This window comes from Juglans regia, chromosome 2 (genome assembly GCF_001411555.2).
Source record: "Juglans regia cultivar Chandler chromosome 2, Walnut 2.0, whole genome shotgun sequence".
Lineage (NCBI taxonomy): Eukaryota > Viridiplantae > Streptophyta > Magnoliopsida > Fagales > Juglandaceae > Juglans > Juglans regia.
Genome location: NC_049902.1, coordinates 33,982,008 through 33,997,591, shown reverse-complemented (window position 1 = coordinate 33,997,591; position 15,584 = coordinate 33,982,008). Strand labels below are relative to the sequence as shown.

The following is a 15,584-nucleotide window of genomic DNA, read 5'->3' as shown; positions in this document are numbered from 1 at the left end:
ATTTCAGTAAAAGACTTTAAAATTTAAATGATCATTAAGAAAACAGTTTTTTTTAATTATTTAATAGCACATGAATAATAAGATTTTTCAAAAGAATAATTACTGCCTCATCACTCATCAGTGAACGCAATAACGGATCTGTTTCATCTTATTTTCTCACTAATAATAATTAGACAAATAAAATTTAATTTAGTCTTTATAAAAAAAAAGTAACTAACTTGTTTTATAATTTTATTATATATAATGTTATATACAGTCATAAAATACACAAATACTATACAACTACTTTAAAAAAGAATAAAATCTATTATTAAAAAATTAATTTTTTTATTTAAATCCTGTATTTATTTATTTTTTTAAAATAATTACATGACATATAAATACTTCTGACTATAACTATCATTTCTCATTTGTGTGTCTCGAAATTTAAAAGCTTTGATACCTTACAGATTAACTTACAATTGTATAATGCTTTGCTCCGAGCCCAGGGAAACTTGAGAAAAAGATTATATCCAAACAATTGGACATGGTAACAGCTATAATTTCTTCATTCCTCTCTCCTTTCCAGTTTGCTGTTCTTAGCATTCAGAGAAATCGCGAGCGTAATTTCATGTTTAATAATTATAAAGCTCAGACGAAAACAAAATAGAAGTGATGAGGGAAACCATCACTGAAGAAGACGTAAGACTTTTGAAAGCGAGAATAAAAATAAAGATCATAGCAGAATGTCTGATCAACCTTCTATTTTGCTTCTGGCCTGTTCTATATAGAGCCACCGACAGCATTGCTGCTCACGGGTGCAGCACCTGGAGGAACAATAGAATTTCCTGCGATGTTAGTGTTGCTAATTTCAGCTTGTTTTGGTTCTGGGGCTACTGTGTGAGTGGCTACAGAAACATTGGCATTCGATACTGGGGCCACCACAGCTGCATTGTCATACCGCTGCTTTTGCTTTGTTTCGGCAGAAGTGCTAGACCTTGGCACAGTAACTGCTGAAGGATCCATGCTAATTTTCTCCTGTTCTATGGATGCTGCTGCATCATTCACGGCGTGAAGTTGGTGCAACCTGTAGTCAGTTTCAGGCCGACGGCAAACCTTTCTCAGTGGCACAATTTCCTGAGGGTTGAAATTTATGAAGCAAACAAATTAGATGAGATCATAAACTGCATTTGAATGGGCATAACACTGCTATCATTAAGTCCTGTTTAAGAGTCGATGCATCTTCTGTTAAGTACACAGTACGAGTTATTGAATACCATCTCCAGTGCCTTTTGATAAAGTTGTAATGTGCTCAGAAGATAAAGCACATAAAAGAAAAACACAACTACAGATATTGAAAAATGTACAACCAAAATAGTCATCCAATTGATATTAAAGATGTCAAAGAAAGATCATATTTTTAAGACCATATGAAACAACGGGTATTGGACGTTGGGGGCTGCATATTATGTTTGAATTCACATCCAGCATCCCTAAAAATCCATTCCCAAGACCACATGAAACAAAATTGCATTTATAGCATTCATGGTCATCCGTTCCCATTAGTCATTCCAATGGAAGTCATTACTTAACGGTTAACAGGGTACTCATGCTTCAACTGCTCACTTCATAACTTAAGGGGGATTTATTTCTACTGTATAGCACTAAAATTATTTCGCTGGAAACCCTTGCCAAATTGCATTTATTGCTCCTCCTCACCTTTTCCCCACATCAACAAACAAATCCAGTTAAATCACTCTTCCATTAGTTTTTTATCAAGAAATGATTTCCTTCAAACCTAAGAACGGGAAGACACGTTGGGAAAGGATAAAAGGCTTATATTGGCTGAAATGCCATGGTAAATTGCAAGGAAAGGAGTGAATCAAAATTTTCAGTCCCTTTCATGGCTTCTTGAAATCAAATGGATTCCCTGAAGCATTAGATAATAAACACCTACATGACAAGGTGTATGGGACTCAAATCTTACAGTTGAACAGAAACTCACATAGAATGATCACAAAGAAATACAAAAATGAGTAATGTTATACATCACACTCATCCTATTTTGATCATAATAAGTGGTATGTGGCACATTCATCACCATTAGATGATAAAGAAGCATGCAATAAATAATTATTTAATAGTGATAAATATGCTACATCATACTTAGTGGGATGAAAGTGGGATAATAATATGGTATATAGAATTTTCCTATAAAAATTCCACCATGAATAGGCAAATTGGCAACCTAAACAATGTAAAAGAACCCAACATCATACAAGTGAGAAAATTTATATCTGATAGGCCAAGGAGAAGAGAGATAGAGCTAAATTATTGAAAAACAAAAGAGAGTGAAATCCCAAACTAGGAAAATACGGGCAATTATATACCTCAGACTGATCATGATCGTAGCGCACTAAAAACCTACAACGACAACCTCTCACATCATGCCTTCGTCTTTGTGCATCAAGGACATGGGCATCAAAGTACAGAGCCTGCTCTTTACCTTCCTGAAAATTTTTAGAACATTAAACAAAAAAGTTCTGAAATCTTTTTTTTTTTTATTGGTACCAGGTGTCCAAGAACAAAGTTCTGCCTAATCCCGGGGGTGCACAGGCCTTCAGCAAGAAGTTTCCCGCAACTGCACCTCAAATAATTCAAGGGAAAGTTCCCCCAATCCCATGGCCCCTAGAAATTGTTTACACCCAAGAGGATTTGAACCTTAGACCTAGAGGGAGCATACCACCAAGACCAAGGCCTTTACCACTTGAGCTAACCCCTAGGGGCTAAAAAAGTTCTGAAATCTGATTAGAATAACTCCTTTTATTTCTGTTTATTATATATATTTCCTATTGACACTTACATAAATATATTCCCACCTGAAAACAGAGTATAAGATCTCCAGGAAGAACTGCTACACATTCTGAAGATTCACATGGGAGAGACCGTGGCCTGACATGCTTGCGAACATTAACCCACTCATCCTCCTCGGGTCCAAAACCAGAAAAACGTACCAGTACTTCCTGAAACATCCAGCAAGACGACAGAAATTATGTGAGGTAAGCAGCAGGTTAAGGCCAAAAAAACTTGTCCCAAAACATAACACCAATATTATTTCCATTTTATGGTAAGGAGCAAATCCAATCAAGTACTCGGACTTAACACCTTCATGACTAATCTTTCTCCCAGGAAACAAGGAATTATCCTATGACCATTAATTCACTGAAAATTAAGTGATTCCTAAAAATAATGTGTAAAGAAATCACAATGTAAAGGGCTGCATGGACACATATGAAACGAATATTTACAAAAAAAGAAAAAAATGTGTTTTAAAAAACTGAAGTATCTTTAATGATGTTTTTTATAAGTAAAGTAGCTTTAATAATGTATTGAAGAAGAACTTGAAACTTACTGGATCGCCAGTTTCCAAATATCTATGTGAAAGAAAAGAAGAAACGTCATACCTAAGAAAAAAAACCAATAGTTTTAGATTAAATAGAAATAACTCATTCACCAGGAAAAAAAAAATGACAAGTATCAGATAGAATACGGGAAGCATAAAAAAAATATACACTAGAATTACTACGCATAAATGACAATAGATACTAACCATGCACCATCCCTCCCAGATTTGGCTTCAAACTCCATAGGAGAATTTTCAGGAGCACCCTTTCCTGCGCTTGGAACTGGCTAAAAGAAAATGAGGCTAGATATATTGGAAATAGGACAGGTAGAACTAGATGCCTAACCAAATAGGCCTCAGAAAATGTGGGGGATGCTTAGATATTTGTTACACCTTGTAATAGCTCAGAAAAGGAAATAACAAACACGTCATGTGCATGAAAGCCAATAAATTCACATATTGAGCCATATACAAGAGTGCTTGAAAAAACTAGCAGATTTAAAGCCTCGTTTGGTTACACAGATGAAATGAGATAAGATAAAAGTTGGAAGTTGAATAAAATATTGTTAGAATATAATTTTTGAACATTATTTTTGTTTTGGGATTTGAAAAAGTTGAATTGTTTATTATATTTTGTAGGAATTTGGAAAAGTTGTAATGATTATATGAGATGAGATGGTTTGAACTATGTAACCAAACCAAGCCAAGTTAAGCACTCTAATAGATATGAAGCGACGTATATAAATTGAAGAAATCTGAGTAGGAAGTGACTTTAATCTGGCTACCTGGCTCTATGTCAAACAAGCACATAAGACCAGAAGTCCAGAAAAAGCAAAGGAGGAGGTAATTAAAACTTTGAACACAGAGAGGGACACATCCTACCTGAAGGAGCACGTATAGGAGCAGGTATAGATTGTGACACATTTCTCACCGGAGTTGAATCATCCCGAGGCATAGGAGAGACATTTAACTTCCCAGGAGCCTTACTTAGTTTTGCCCTTATAGCATACCGCCTGTTTTGGAACCAATTCCAAACCTAAAATGAAGATTCTAAATGAGAACTTGATTCCAAATGATTCCTCCTCAGGAAAAAATACAGTAAGTTTTCATACTTGCTTCATCTGAACTGTTATCTTGCCTTTACGCTCCGCTGACTCACTACATCAAAAGAGAGATACATCACAAGTACAATTTCAATGATTAACATATTGAAAGAGATGAAGGCACACCTGAATTTCTCAGCAAGTGACACGAGAACATCACGTGATGGCATAGTATTATTGTGTTGTTGCAGAATGACGTCCATCTCCGCAACCTTGGTAAAGGAGCAAGACATTAAATAACTGAGGGTCTAAAAATTATAGCTAGAATCTCCATCAAACGCTATTTTTCTGTTCTGTTCCCATATTAATGAAGACAGTTACTAATATGGCATCATGAACATAGAGGTCATTGAGAAGATCTACCTCTGCCTGTGCGTTCAGTGCAAAATGCAATCTAAGTTACAAAGATACCAAACCACACAAGACAAAAAGCTATAAACAGATACCGGGCAGAGGTAGAGAACTAAACATTATATATATTACAAACATGTTATTCATAGCACCATAAATACATCTACCCTCCAACAAAAATAAATTTGAAAAAAAAAAATGAGGAAAGGATATAATGAACAAACAAATAATTCAATAAATTACGCCGATAACTGCAATAGAACGGACCCATTTGACGAATACTTCAACTTCGAATTTGATATGTATTCACATGCAACTGTAAATTCAACGCTCTATATTAAATCAACCACCAACCATGGAATTCAAAAAACCCAGAAAACGTAGCAGATAGACCTGCAATTTAGTTGAACCATTAAATAATTTAACCGCTAAATTTAAAATTTAGCGCGCGCGCACACACACGAAGGCACATATCCAAAACCCAGAAAATCAAGAAAATGAATTTTTTAAATCAAGCTGACCCATTAAGCAATTTACACTCCAAAACCCAAAATTTTGGCTTCAATTCTGTAATATGTCAAAACAATACATAAATACATACCTCATAAATCCATATACAGGTTTCCCATACTCGTAGATAGAATTATCAATCGCAAATTAGTAACACAAAAGTTGCAGAAGAATAATAAAAAGAAGATACCTCATTTTGTGTGAAGCGGAAGGCAGGGCCTCCATTACTAGGAGGCCGACCCATAATCTCTTCCCCCCCTCTCTCTCTCTCTCTATCTCCCTCCGAAACAAAGTGCTTCAACGAGTAAAAAAAAAACGTCGGTCGATTCTGATCAAAGATTCAAAACAGTGCCTGTGTTCGCTAAAATGGGTATTATAATTAATAATTAGAATTTAGAAGGCTCTGTCGGAGCGCTGTACGGCTGTAGACTGTTTAAAAAATCCCTGCAAACTTCCGATGGCAGAGTGTGAGAGAGAGAGAGAGAGGGCGGCGTGTTGGAGTGCAGACTGCGAACATTTTAAAAGTAAATCGAAAGTCACGTGACTATTGCGGGGACAGAGTTATTTTTGCTCTATTCTTGGAAAATGATACTCCTGTTCTTTAAACCAATCACCATCTTCCTAGATAAATTTCTTGCTTCTCCTGTCTCAAGAAAAAAAAAAAAAAAATTACTACATCCAATTTTATAAAATAAATTTATAAACTAATATTATATCTATTTTAACTTTATAATTTGATTTATCACGTTAATTCACGTTAATTTATATCAAATTACTTTTGTTTTAAAAATATTTATCAAAACTAGATCTCATCCTTGGTCATTAATCAAAACCAATCTTCTCCGAATAATATTAGGAAAAACTTGCGTATTAGGAGTGTAAATTGGTACATTCTGGTGATTGATTGAAATTTTTGTTCCATTTATTTTTTCAAATCGAACCGAACCGAACCGAACATTTATTGGGGCCGGACCTATAGCTATCGATTTGGTCCAGCTTGATCTAATTACTTTTTTATTTTTTTTATCTTTATTTTAAATAAATTAATACAAAAATTATTAAATTAAAATTAAGTGATTTATTAATATGTATTATGTAACTAACTCATTACAAAATATTTTACTATAATTATATTTATGATATTGATTATTACTACTTACTAACTTAGATTTTACTCTTTAATATGCATAATTATTAACAATGTCATATATTGTATATATGGTCAGTAAATGTCAAATAATTTTATTATACATAGACTATTCATGTTTATTTGCAACTTAGGTATTTAAAAAAAATTACCTAATTATTTTAATTAAGTGTAAATAGTAGAGTATGTATAAATGTATGATATATTGACTATTTATATATAATGACATAAATTATCATATGATATATGATTTATTATTAATTGATAGCATATATTATTTTATATTTTATATAGTCAATGATAATAAATTAAATAAAAATTACATCATTACTATATAAAAATAATATATTAAATTTTAAAAAATATTTTTAAAAAATATATATAGGAATTTGGTCCAATTCGGTTTAGTTCAGTCTAAAATTTGTAAACTCCGAGACCGGATTGAATTTCATCGGTCCACATATTTTGTGACCGAGATTGATCAGTCCAGAATTTAGCCCAATCCGATTGGTTTTACCGGTTTAGGCCAAATTATTTACAATCCTAGTTGTGACCAGAAACAATTTTATTACTTTACATTAGGGGTGGGCTTCGACTCCATTGAGTGCCCCAAATAAGTATTGTAAAAAAAATCTAAAATTAAATCAAACTACAAATCCATTAAATCGCAAACCATAAATTTAAATTTATTTTTTTGTTTTACACAATTTAAATTTAAACTAAAATGAAAAGTTTGTTTTACATATTTTCATGGTGGGATCTACTTTTTTAAGAAAAAAAATAATAGTTACAATCGTGAATGTGCAAGCGTCATGTAATCACTTTAAAAAAATAAATAAATACGATATTCATGTAAAAAGAAATTAATTTTTTAATAGTAGATCTCACTCTTTTTCAAAATGACTATATGATACTTACACATTTTATGACTGTATATAATATTATTCTTTTAAAAATAGACTACGTGAAATTTGTATATTTAAGACTTATACAAATCATTTTTATATAATATATCTTAGTAGAATTTGAGTTTGCATATAGATGGTCTTTTTAATAAGAAATATATATTTATATTTATATATAGTTTTATACCATTGACAATTCTTTTTTCTTTTTCTTTTTTTCTGATCATGAAAATCTCTATGTGCTGTGAGTACTTCAATCAATCATATACCGACTGTCCCGAGGCATCAATAAACAAAAATGGGCCGGGGTCATTTCTTTTCGTAAATGAGATGAAATAAATTAAAATTAAAATTAAAAAAATTAAATAAAATATTATTAAAATATATTTTTAATATTATTTTTATTTTAAAATTTTAAAAAAATTAAATTATTTATTTTATTTTATATTAAAAATTAAAAAAATTGAGATGAGATGAGATGATTTCTAAAAATAAAAATAGCTTAGTTGTCCAAATAAACCACCATTTGATCTCACGTATATTACAATGGACAAAGACTTGCCTCAGAAACTGGTGTGCCAAATAGCCTCATCGCCCTCCCCACAGCGTTGGTGCACCTCCTCCATTCTTCCACTGATTTGCAAATGCCACTGCAGCTCCAGTCAAAGGATGCAGCACAAGGATTTCCAGCTTGAGCCTTCCACTCGCAATCAAGGGGCGTCGTACAGCAGAGGCTCCTCCGGTCATCAATGTGCTCAACATCAAGGCCGATAAACCAGGAACCCAAAGAGACATCTTCATTTGCATATTTATGAAGTATGTGCCGATTAACTGGAATATATGTAGCCAAGTCCTTGGAGAGCGCATATGCTTGCCCTGTCGCATGCCTAAAGTACTTATTTCCATCCTCACCAAATTTCCAGTATTCTGGTTCATGGTATTTTTTATTCCTTTCTGTGACAGGACAGGTCCGGAACCAATGTAAAACGCGTGGCTGACCAAAACTACTGTGACCAAGACCAAGCATGCAAAGAAAAGGTAAAACATCAATCTTTGTCCCACGAGTCCACATCATGTACATACAGCTAGCAACAAGAAATATCTAATATACATATTAGACATATATGAAAGATTTCCATTAATGAAAAATTTAAATTTATTAAAAAATAAAAAAATACTCATGTCTGATGAAATGGTTGTTGCTATCTGTTACAATAATAAATCATTGATTTAACTGAATAACTAAATAAAATAGATAGACATTTTTCTTCGTCTCTCAAGTTGACGGATCTTCTCAATTGAAAGATCTCATATATGAATAATATACATTCCATATAGATAATACACATTCCAATTGACCGCGAGTCTAATTCTAATTGTTTTGTTCCGAAGCAAAGATATATATATATATATATATTCATGATTTCTGTAATTGCAAAATATCTGCTTAAGCCTTAAGGAGTTGCGGAACAAGTGGATGACAAAATATCTGCATGCATGCAGTTTCATTTTACATGTGTCGTGATTTGTTAAGGCTGGAAACATTACTTTTCATTATGTAACTTGTATTAGAAACATGTGTTTAGCAACTTTGCAGATGATGCTTGCAAAGTGACTAGAATGCCCTGATTATTTGGCTCATGTGCCTGTTTCTTGGAGTTGGAAGTAAGAAATTAAATTGTATCTCAAAGGTACCCTCTTTTTTCAATAACAAAAAATGCATTAATTAAGCATATGAGGGATCCTTTTAAAATTATATATAATAAGTCAATGAAAACAAAGTTTCGAGTCCATGTTCAGTAGACTGCTAGAAGGCATGCAGTATGTTGTGATATATATCGATTCACAAATCACCATTAATTTTGGTTGGAAGCTGCAAGCCTGCGATCATCATCTATTTTGAGTTATGCTACACGTAAGCTTCACACTCTGCACACCACTTAAAAAATATGTGATTTTACTTTTTTATCCTCATGTTTCATATTTCATATTTCATGAAACATGAAGGTAAGAGAATAAATTCACATACTTTTAAGTGGTGTACAGGAGTGTAAGGCTTATGTATATAATTTTTCATCTATTTTATAAGTCATGAGATCATGTGCATGGTTTTAACAAGGTTTCTGCATGTTACCAAAAAAAAAAAACATGTCTGGTCTAGGTAGGAGAAAGATCATGTTTCTAATACAAGTTACTTAATGAAAAGTAATGTTTCCAGCTTTAACAAATCATGACACCTAATTATGAAACTGCATGCATATGCATGTTCCTTAAACACATGGCAAATTGATGGAGATGTGCAGTGTGCACCTAATTATTAGCTGCTTTCAATGTTCATACAGTGAAGTTTTTAACACACTTCCATATGTTTATTGAACTTTGATCTCTCTCGTCTTTGCAATTCTTTCCACATCAGTTATAGGATTCATCCACATCAGTTTAGTTCACGTATGTAATGAGAAGATATCATTTAAGCCCACCAGAACATGTTAGCCAGCCTTCTCAACCGTTAGCAACAACAATCAAACGGTTGGATTTACCACATCGGCACACAATTTGCATCAATAGCCAAGATAACAAAGAGACAACTTGGAATCAGAATCTCCCCCGCTTTCACTAAGCAGTAACCCAACAGCCCAAAACACTGGAGAGAGCTTCCCATCAACATGACCACATACGAATATTAAAAAAGAAATGCATGCTTATAGATGTTTCTAGCGCACCTTTATCTATTATTGGATACTGAGTCATGGAAATTGACAAGAATATTGGCAAATGATCTTAACCTATATTATTAGAAACAACTAGCCATCAAATTTGGGAGTCCTTTACTTCATTCTGAAACTTCAATCAACTGTTTTTAACAAATACAGATTCTCCGATACTCTAAACATTTTGTTTAATAAGTAAACATTCTCCAATACTCTAACATTTGGAACCAGATACCATGATATAATCCAAATCAAAAGGCCTAAGCAACTAGGTCACAATGAATTCATGAGTGAGAGAGACACAGCTAAGCCACTTTAAATCAACATAACGTGAGTTGTTCACCCCACAACAACTAATTTCAGGCAACCCAACAATCAACATCATGGCAAAAAATAAAAATTGTGAAAATTAATTAATTTAGGGCTTGGAATCGGACTACACTTACGAGTTATGGTGTCGCAACAACTGAACGGCGCAGACGACAACAAATAGGAATGGAGGTTGGCCTGAGAAGTGAACGGGAATGGAGACTCAGAGAGGGAACAGAGAACGAAGAAGAAGACTTAGAGGAGAGATTCAGAAGGGAAAGAGAGTGAGGGGAAGAAGGAAGAAGGGGGGTCCTGCGTTTTGGACCCTCGTGTGAAGAATTGACATGTGGAACGACGTCATTTAGTTCTAGAACTAAAAAAAAAAAAAAAATAAGTCAGAGTTCAGAGCTTCATGAAGCTCCAAACTCCGACTCCGACTCCACATTTCAACTACTCCGGCTCTGTCGGAGTCAGAATCAGAGCGGAGGTCGGACAGAGTAGGAGTGGGCAGAGGGTTTGTACAACCCTACTTTGCATTCGTAAATATCAATTGTAGTAATTCTATTCCTAATTTTTACATTGATAAAAACACAATTGTCAAGTCTTCCAATTTAAAACACAATTTCTCATTAAGATTGATTGTTAATATAGATGAAAAATAGGTGAGGAATAAAAAATACAAAAAAAAAAAAAAACAAAATTATGAGAAATTAGTAAGTTCATAACTTTCATAATTTGGATCAATATCTTAAGGTGCCGAGATGTTGATGGGGGGTTTGCAAGGGTTTGAGGAACCACCAACAGTGGTCCAAAAGGAGAGAGATCTTGGTGGTTCCGATGGTAGATCCAGTGTTGGATCTCAATATTTTCTCATCGGCGGTAGTAGAATCCCAGCCACAACATACACATACAGGGCTAATGGGTAGAAGGAAAAGGGCTTAGGCTATTTCCTCGTTGACAGTGGTGGGTTCCCAGTCTAAACACCCACAGACAAGATCAAGGGGTTGTGGAGAAGATGTTCAGGTGATTTCTACTCTGGCAAAGGTCTCTAGGCAGTGACATGGGGCAGTGAAGTCAACGCCTCTCGACTTCTCATTTGAGCTTGAGGACCTGAATTACACTCTTCAGTAGGTGTATAAAGAGGCGGAGGTGGACCCTGAACCATTATACACTTTGTCTCCTTTACTCACAACAGAAGGTGTGACATCAGATCAGGTGATTCAGAAAGTGAAGGATATCCATGAGTGTGTGGAGATTTCTTGTGACGGATTCAAGGAGCAATTTAGGGCATTACTTATTGCTATCGAGGAGGGTCGGTTTCAATCTCCTAGACCTGCCTATAAGAAAAATAGGGAATTGAAGCCTCTCACCCATTCAATCAACTATGATGAAAGGGAGGGGAGTACTAGCAAGAGTAGATCCAAGGGAAAAGCTGTGCGGTTGAATTTATTGAGGAGTGTGTTGGGAATTATATGGTGGCGTGTTCGTTCAAAAATGTGGAGGATGGTTTTTGTTGGGCCTTTGTTGGTGTATATAGGCCAATTGTGGACACACTTAGGAAGATGTTATGGGAAGAGCTAGAGGGATTGGGAAACTGGTGGAATTTACCATGGTGTATTGGGGGGTGATTTTAACATCACTCGGTTCCCTAGTGAAAGATTGGGAGAAGTCTGGTATAGTTAGGCAATGAATGAGTTTTCTGAATTTATTTTCGATATGGACCTAGTGAACTTACCACTAGTAGGCGGCATGCACACTTGGTCTAATAACCTGGCTTGGTCTCGCTTGGACAGATTTTTGGGGTCCCTCTCTAGGAAGGCACATTATTCTACCTTGCTTCAAAAGAGATTAGATAGAGTTTGCTCGAATCACTTCCCCGTTGTACTGGATTGTGAAGCCATTGAAGAGGGTAAAAGATATTTTAAGTTTGAAAAGATGTGGCTAAAAGCCAAGGATTTGGTGAAAAAGGTGAGGTCGTGGTGGTCCTCGTATTCCTTTAAGGGATCACCAAGCTTCATATTGGTGGGGAAGCTGAAAGCATTAAAGAGAGATTTGAAAATATGGAATATTGAAGTCTTTGGACACATTAATAATAAAAAACAGTCCCTTATGGAGGACTAGGGGGTTTGGAGGAAAGGGAGATAACCGTTCCTCTTTCGATTGAGGTCTCTTGCAGGAAACCAGTCATCACTTCGAACTTGGAGAAGGTGCTTCTTATGAAGGAAATTTCATGGAGACAAAAGTCACGAGTCCTATGGTTGAAGGAATGGGACAAATGTACTAGTTTTTTCGCCAGGTTGCTAATTCTCATCATAGAAATAATACTATCAAGGCGATTCAAGTTGAGGGCCAGGTTTACTCGAATCATGATGCTGTTAAGAACCACGTTGTCAATTTTTATATAGATCTTCTTGTTGAAAAAGTCTATTGGAGACCCAAACTCGATGGTATGCCTTTTGAAACTATTGACCAGCTAAGCTCTATATGGTTGGAGAGACCATTCGAGTCAGAGGAAGTTTTTCGGGTGACTTGTGGGATGGCTAAGGATAAAGCTTCGGGTTCGGATGGGTTTTCGATGGCTTTTAACACGATTGCTGGGATGTAATGGGTGGAGATATTATGTAGGTTTTTCAGGAACTATACACCTTCGGCAAATTCGAAAAAAAAAAAAGCATTAACGCGTCTTTTATTGCTCTTATCCTTAAGAAAGTTGGTGTTGTGGATGTGAAAGACTTTCGGCCTATTAGTCTTATAAATGGAGTATATAAGATTATCTCAAATGTGTTTGCCAATAGCATGAAAACAGTTATGAGTAATATTATTTCAAAATCTCAATTTGTGAATGGAAGACAAATTTTAGATTCGGTATTGATAGCCAACGAATGCTTGGATTATAGAATCGATGAGGGCATACATGGGCTTTTGTGCAAGTTAGACATGGAAAATGTTTGTGCTATTTACTTGGGAGGTGCGGATTTGGAGATGGATGGATATCATGGATTAGGCATTGTATATCTACAGTTCGTTACTTGATTTTGGTGAATAGAGTACCAGAATGATTCTTTAAAAGCTCTAGGAAACTCTAGGGGACTAAGGCAAGGGGATCATCTCTCCCTTTTGCTATTTGTTGTTGGTATGAAAGCACTAAGTCGAATGTTGCGAGCGGCAATGAATGGAGGTTTTCTTGCTGGATTTTCAGTGGGTGAGGTTACTATATCTCACCTTCTCTTTGTTGATGACACACTTTTGTTTTGCGAGCTGCACAATGATTATTGCAGTACTTGAGGGTTGTATTACTTTACTTCGAAGTGGTTTCAGGCTTGAAGGTAAATCTCTCAACGTTTGAAATGGTTCCCGTGGATGGTATACATAATATCCAAGACTTTGCAAATATCTTAGGTAGCAAGGTTTCTTCGCTACCTTTGAAATATCTTGGCCTCCCGTTGGGGGCTGCTTTCAAGACAAAGAGGGATGGTGTATTAGAAAGAATTGAAAGAAGATTGGCTGGGTGGAAATGACTATATTTGTCGAAAGGTGATCGTTTGACTCTTATCAAGAGCACTCTATCTAACCTTCCTACATATTTCTTACCTAAAAGAATGGCTTCTTGTATGGAGAAAATTTTTCGCAACTCTTTTTGGGGAGGCATGGGGAAAGAGATTAAATTCCATCTTGAGGGTTGGGACAAAGTTTGCTCACTAATTCCATGTGGTGGGTTGGGGCTGCGCAATGTGAGGATCTTCAATAAAGCACCTTTGGGGAAATAGTTGTAGAGATACCATAAGGAAGGGGATGGTTTATGGCAAGAAGTCATAGATGCTAAGTATGGGAGTATGATGAGGGAATGGTGTTCTAAGGAAGTTAGAGGGACACATGGTGTGAGCTTGTGAAAAAATATTAAAGCTGGATGGGGAAGATTCTCCAAGTGTTTTAGATTTGCAATTGGAAGAGGTAATAGAGTTTATTTTTGGCATGATGTCTGGCGTGGTGAAAGGGTCTTAAAGCAGGTGTTTCCCACGCTCTATTAGATTTATTGCGACAGAAAGGTTGCCATGGCTGACTTAGTGGTAATATCTAATGGTGCAGTCCATTGGAATGTAAGTTTCTTGGGAGCTACTCATGATTGGGAGTTGGATATGCTTGTTGATTTCTTTGACTCGTTATATGTAATATCGATAGGGGTGGGTAGTGGGGGCGGGCCGCTTCTGCTCCGCCCCCTCATGGCAGGGCAAGCAACCCCGCTCCACCCATGCGGGGGCAGGGCCCCCCGCCCCGCCCCTGCTTAGATTTATATATATATATATATTATATACATATATATAAACATAAATATATATTTATATTTTACAAATTGTGTATATATATAAATATATATTACAATTGTTAGACTTATTCACAAAATATGCATTGGTAAATTTAAAAATTACATAGTTTAAAAATTAATACACTACAATTTACACAATATGCACTAGCAAATTTAAAAATTACATAGTTTTTAAATTATAGTCATATTTACAAAATTTAAATTTATAATTTAGATTTAAAAATATATTTTTAATTACTTTTCCACTTAGAAATAATTTTTAAATCAAATAATTGTAGTATTTTATTTTAAGTAAAAAGAGGCGGGACGGATGCCCCCGCATCTTGGGGGCGGGGGTGAAAACCCCGCCCCCCACATGGGGCGGGGCGGGGTGAGGGGAAGGGATGCCCCCGCCGCCCTGTAGGGGGCGGGTAGCACCCCTAAATATCGATGGACAGTGAGATAGAGGATAGAATGATTTGGTATTTGAATGGAAATAACAAATTTTCAGTGCGCACTTTCTACAAGGCTCTCTTGGGAGTTTCTAATAATCATAATTTTCCTTGGAAAGTTATATGGCAATATAAATTACATTTTAAGATCGCTTTCTTTATATGGACTGCATCTCTTGGGCGGATCTTCAATAAAGCACCTTTGGGGAAATAGTTGTAGAGATACCATAAGGAAGGGGATGGTTTATGGCAAGAAGTCATAGATGCTAAGTATGGGAGTATGATGAGGGAATGGTGTTCTAAGGAAGTTAGAGGGACACATGGTGTGAGCTTGTGAAAAAATATTAAAGCTGGATGGGGAAGATTCTCCAAGTGTTTTAGATTTGCAATTGGAAGAGGTAATAGAGTTTA

General features: G+C 35.4%; 1 protein-coding gene and 1 pseudogene across 1 annotated transcript; both read right to left on the bottom strand.

Moving 5' to 3' along the window:
• Positions 1 to 443: 443 nt before the first annotated feature.
• Positions 444 to 5,855, bottom strand: LOC109012784 (protein SAWADEE HOMEODOMAIN HOMOLOG 2-like). Its single transcript, XM_018994595.2, has 9 exons — positions 5,537 to 5,855; positions 4,612 to 4,697; positions 4,495 to 4,540; positions 4,265 to 4,418; positions 3,590 to 3,665; positions 3,392 to 3,443; positions 2,859 to 3,002; positions 2,370 to 2,489; positions 444 to 1,116 (listed from the first exon to the last, which is right to left on the bottom strand). Exons 1-9 carry the CDS (start codon positions 5,588 to 5,590, stop codon positions 763 to 765), a joined length of 1,086 nt encoding a protein of 361 aa, XP_018850140.1. The 5' UTR covers positions 5,591 to 5,855; the 3' UTR covers positions 444 to 762.
• A 2,106-nt stretch (positions 5,856 to 7,961) lies between these two features.
• LOC109010469 lies at positions 7,962 to 8,445 on the bottom strand (annotated as a pseudogene).
• Between the last annotated feature and the right edge of the window lie 7,139 nt (positions 8,446 to 15,584).

Excerpts from the sequence above, each read along its gene's own strand:
- LOC109012784 (XM_018994595.2), bottom strand. The coding sequence starts at position 5,590 with ATGGGTCGGCCTCCTAGTAATGGAGGCCCTGCCTTCCGCTTCACACAA. Across the intron at positions 3,444-3,589 it reads TCTGGGAGGGATGGTGCATG|GTATGACGTTTCTTCTTTTC; the intron begins GTTAGTATCTAT and ends TTTTTTTCTTAG. Across the intron at positions 1,117-2,369 it reads ACGATCATGATCAGTCTGAG|GAAATTGTGCCACTGAGAAA; the intron begins GTATATAATTGC and ends TTCAACCCTCAG.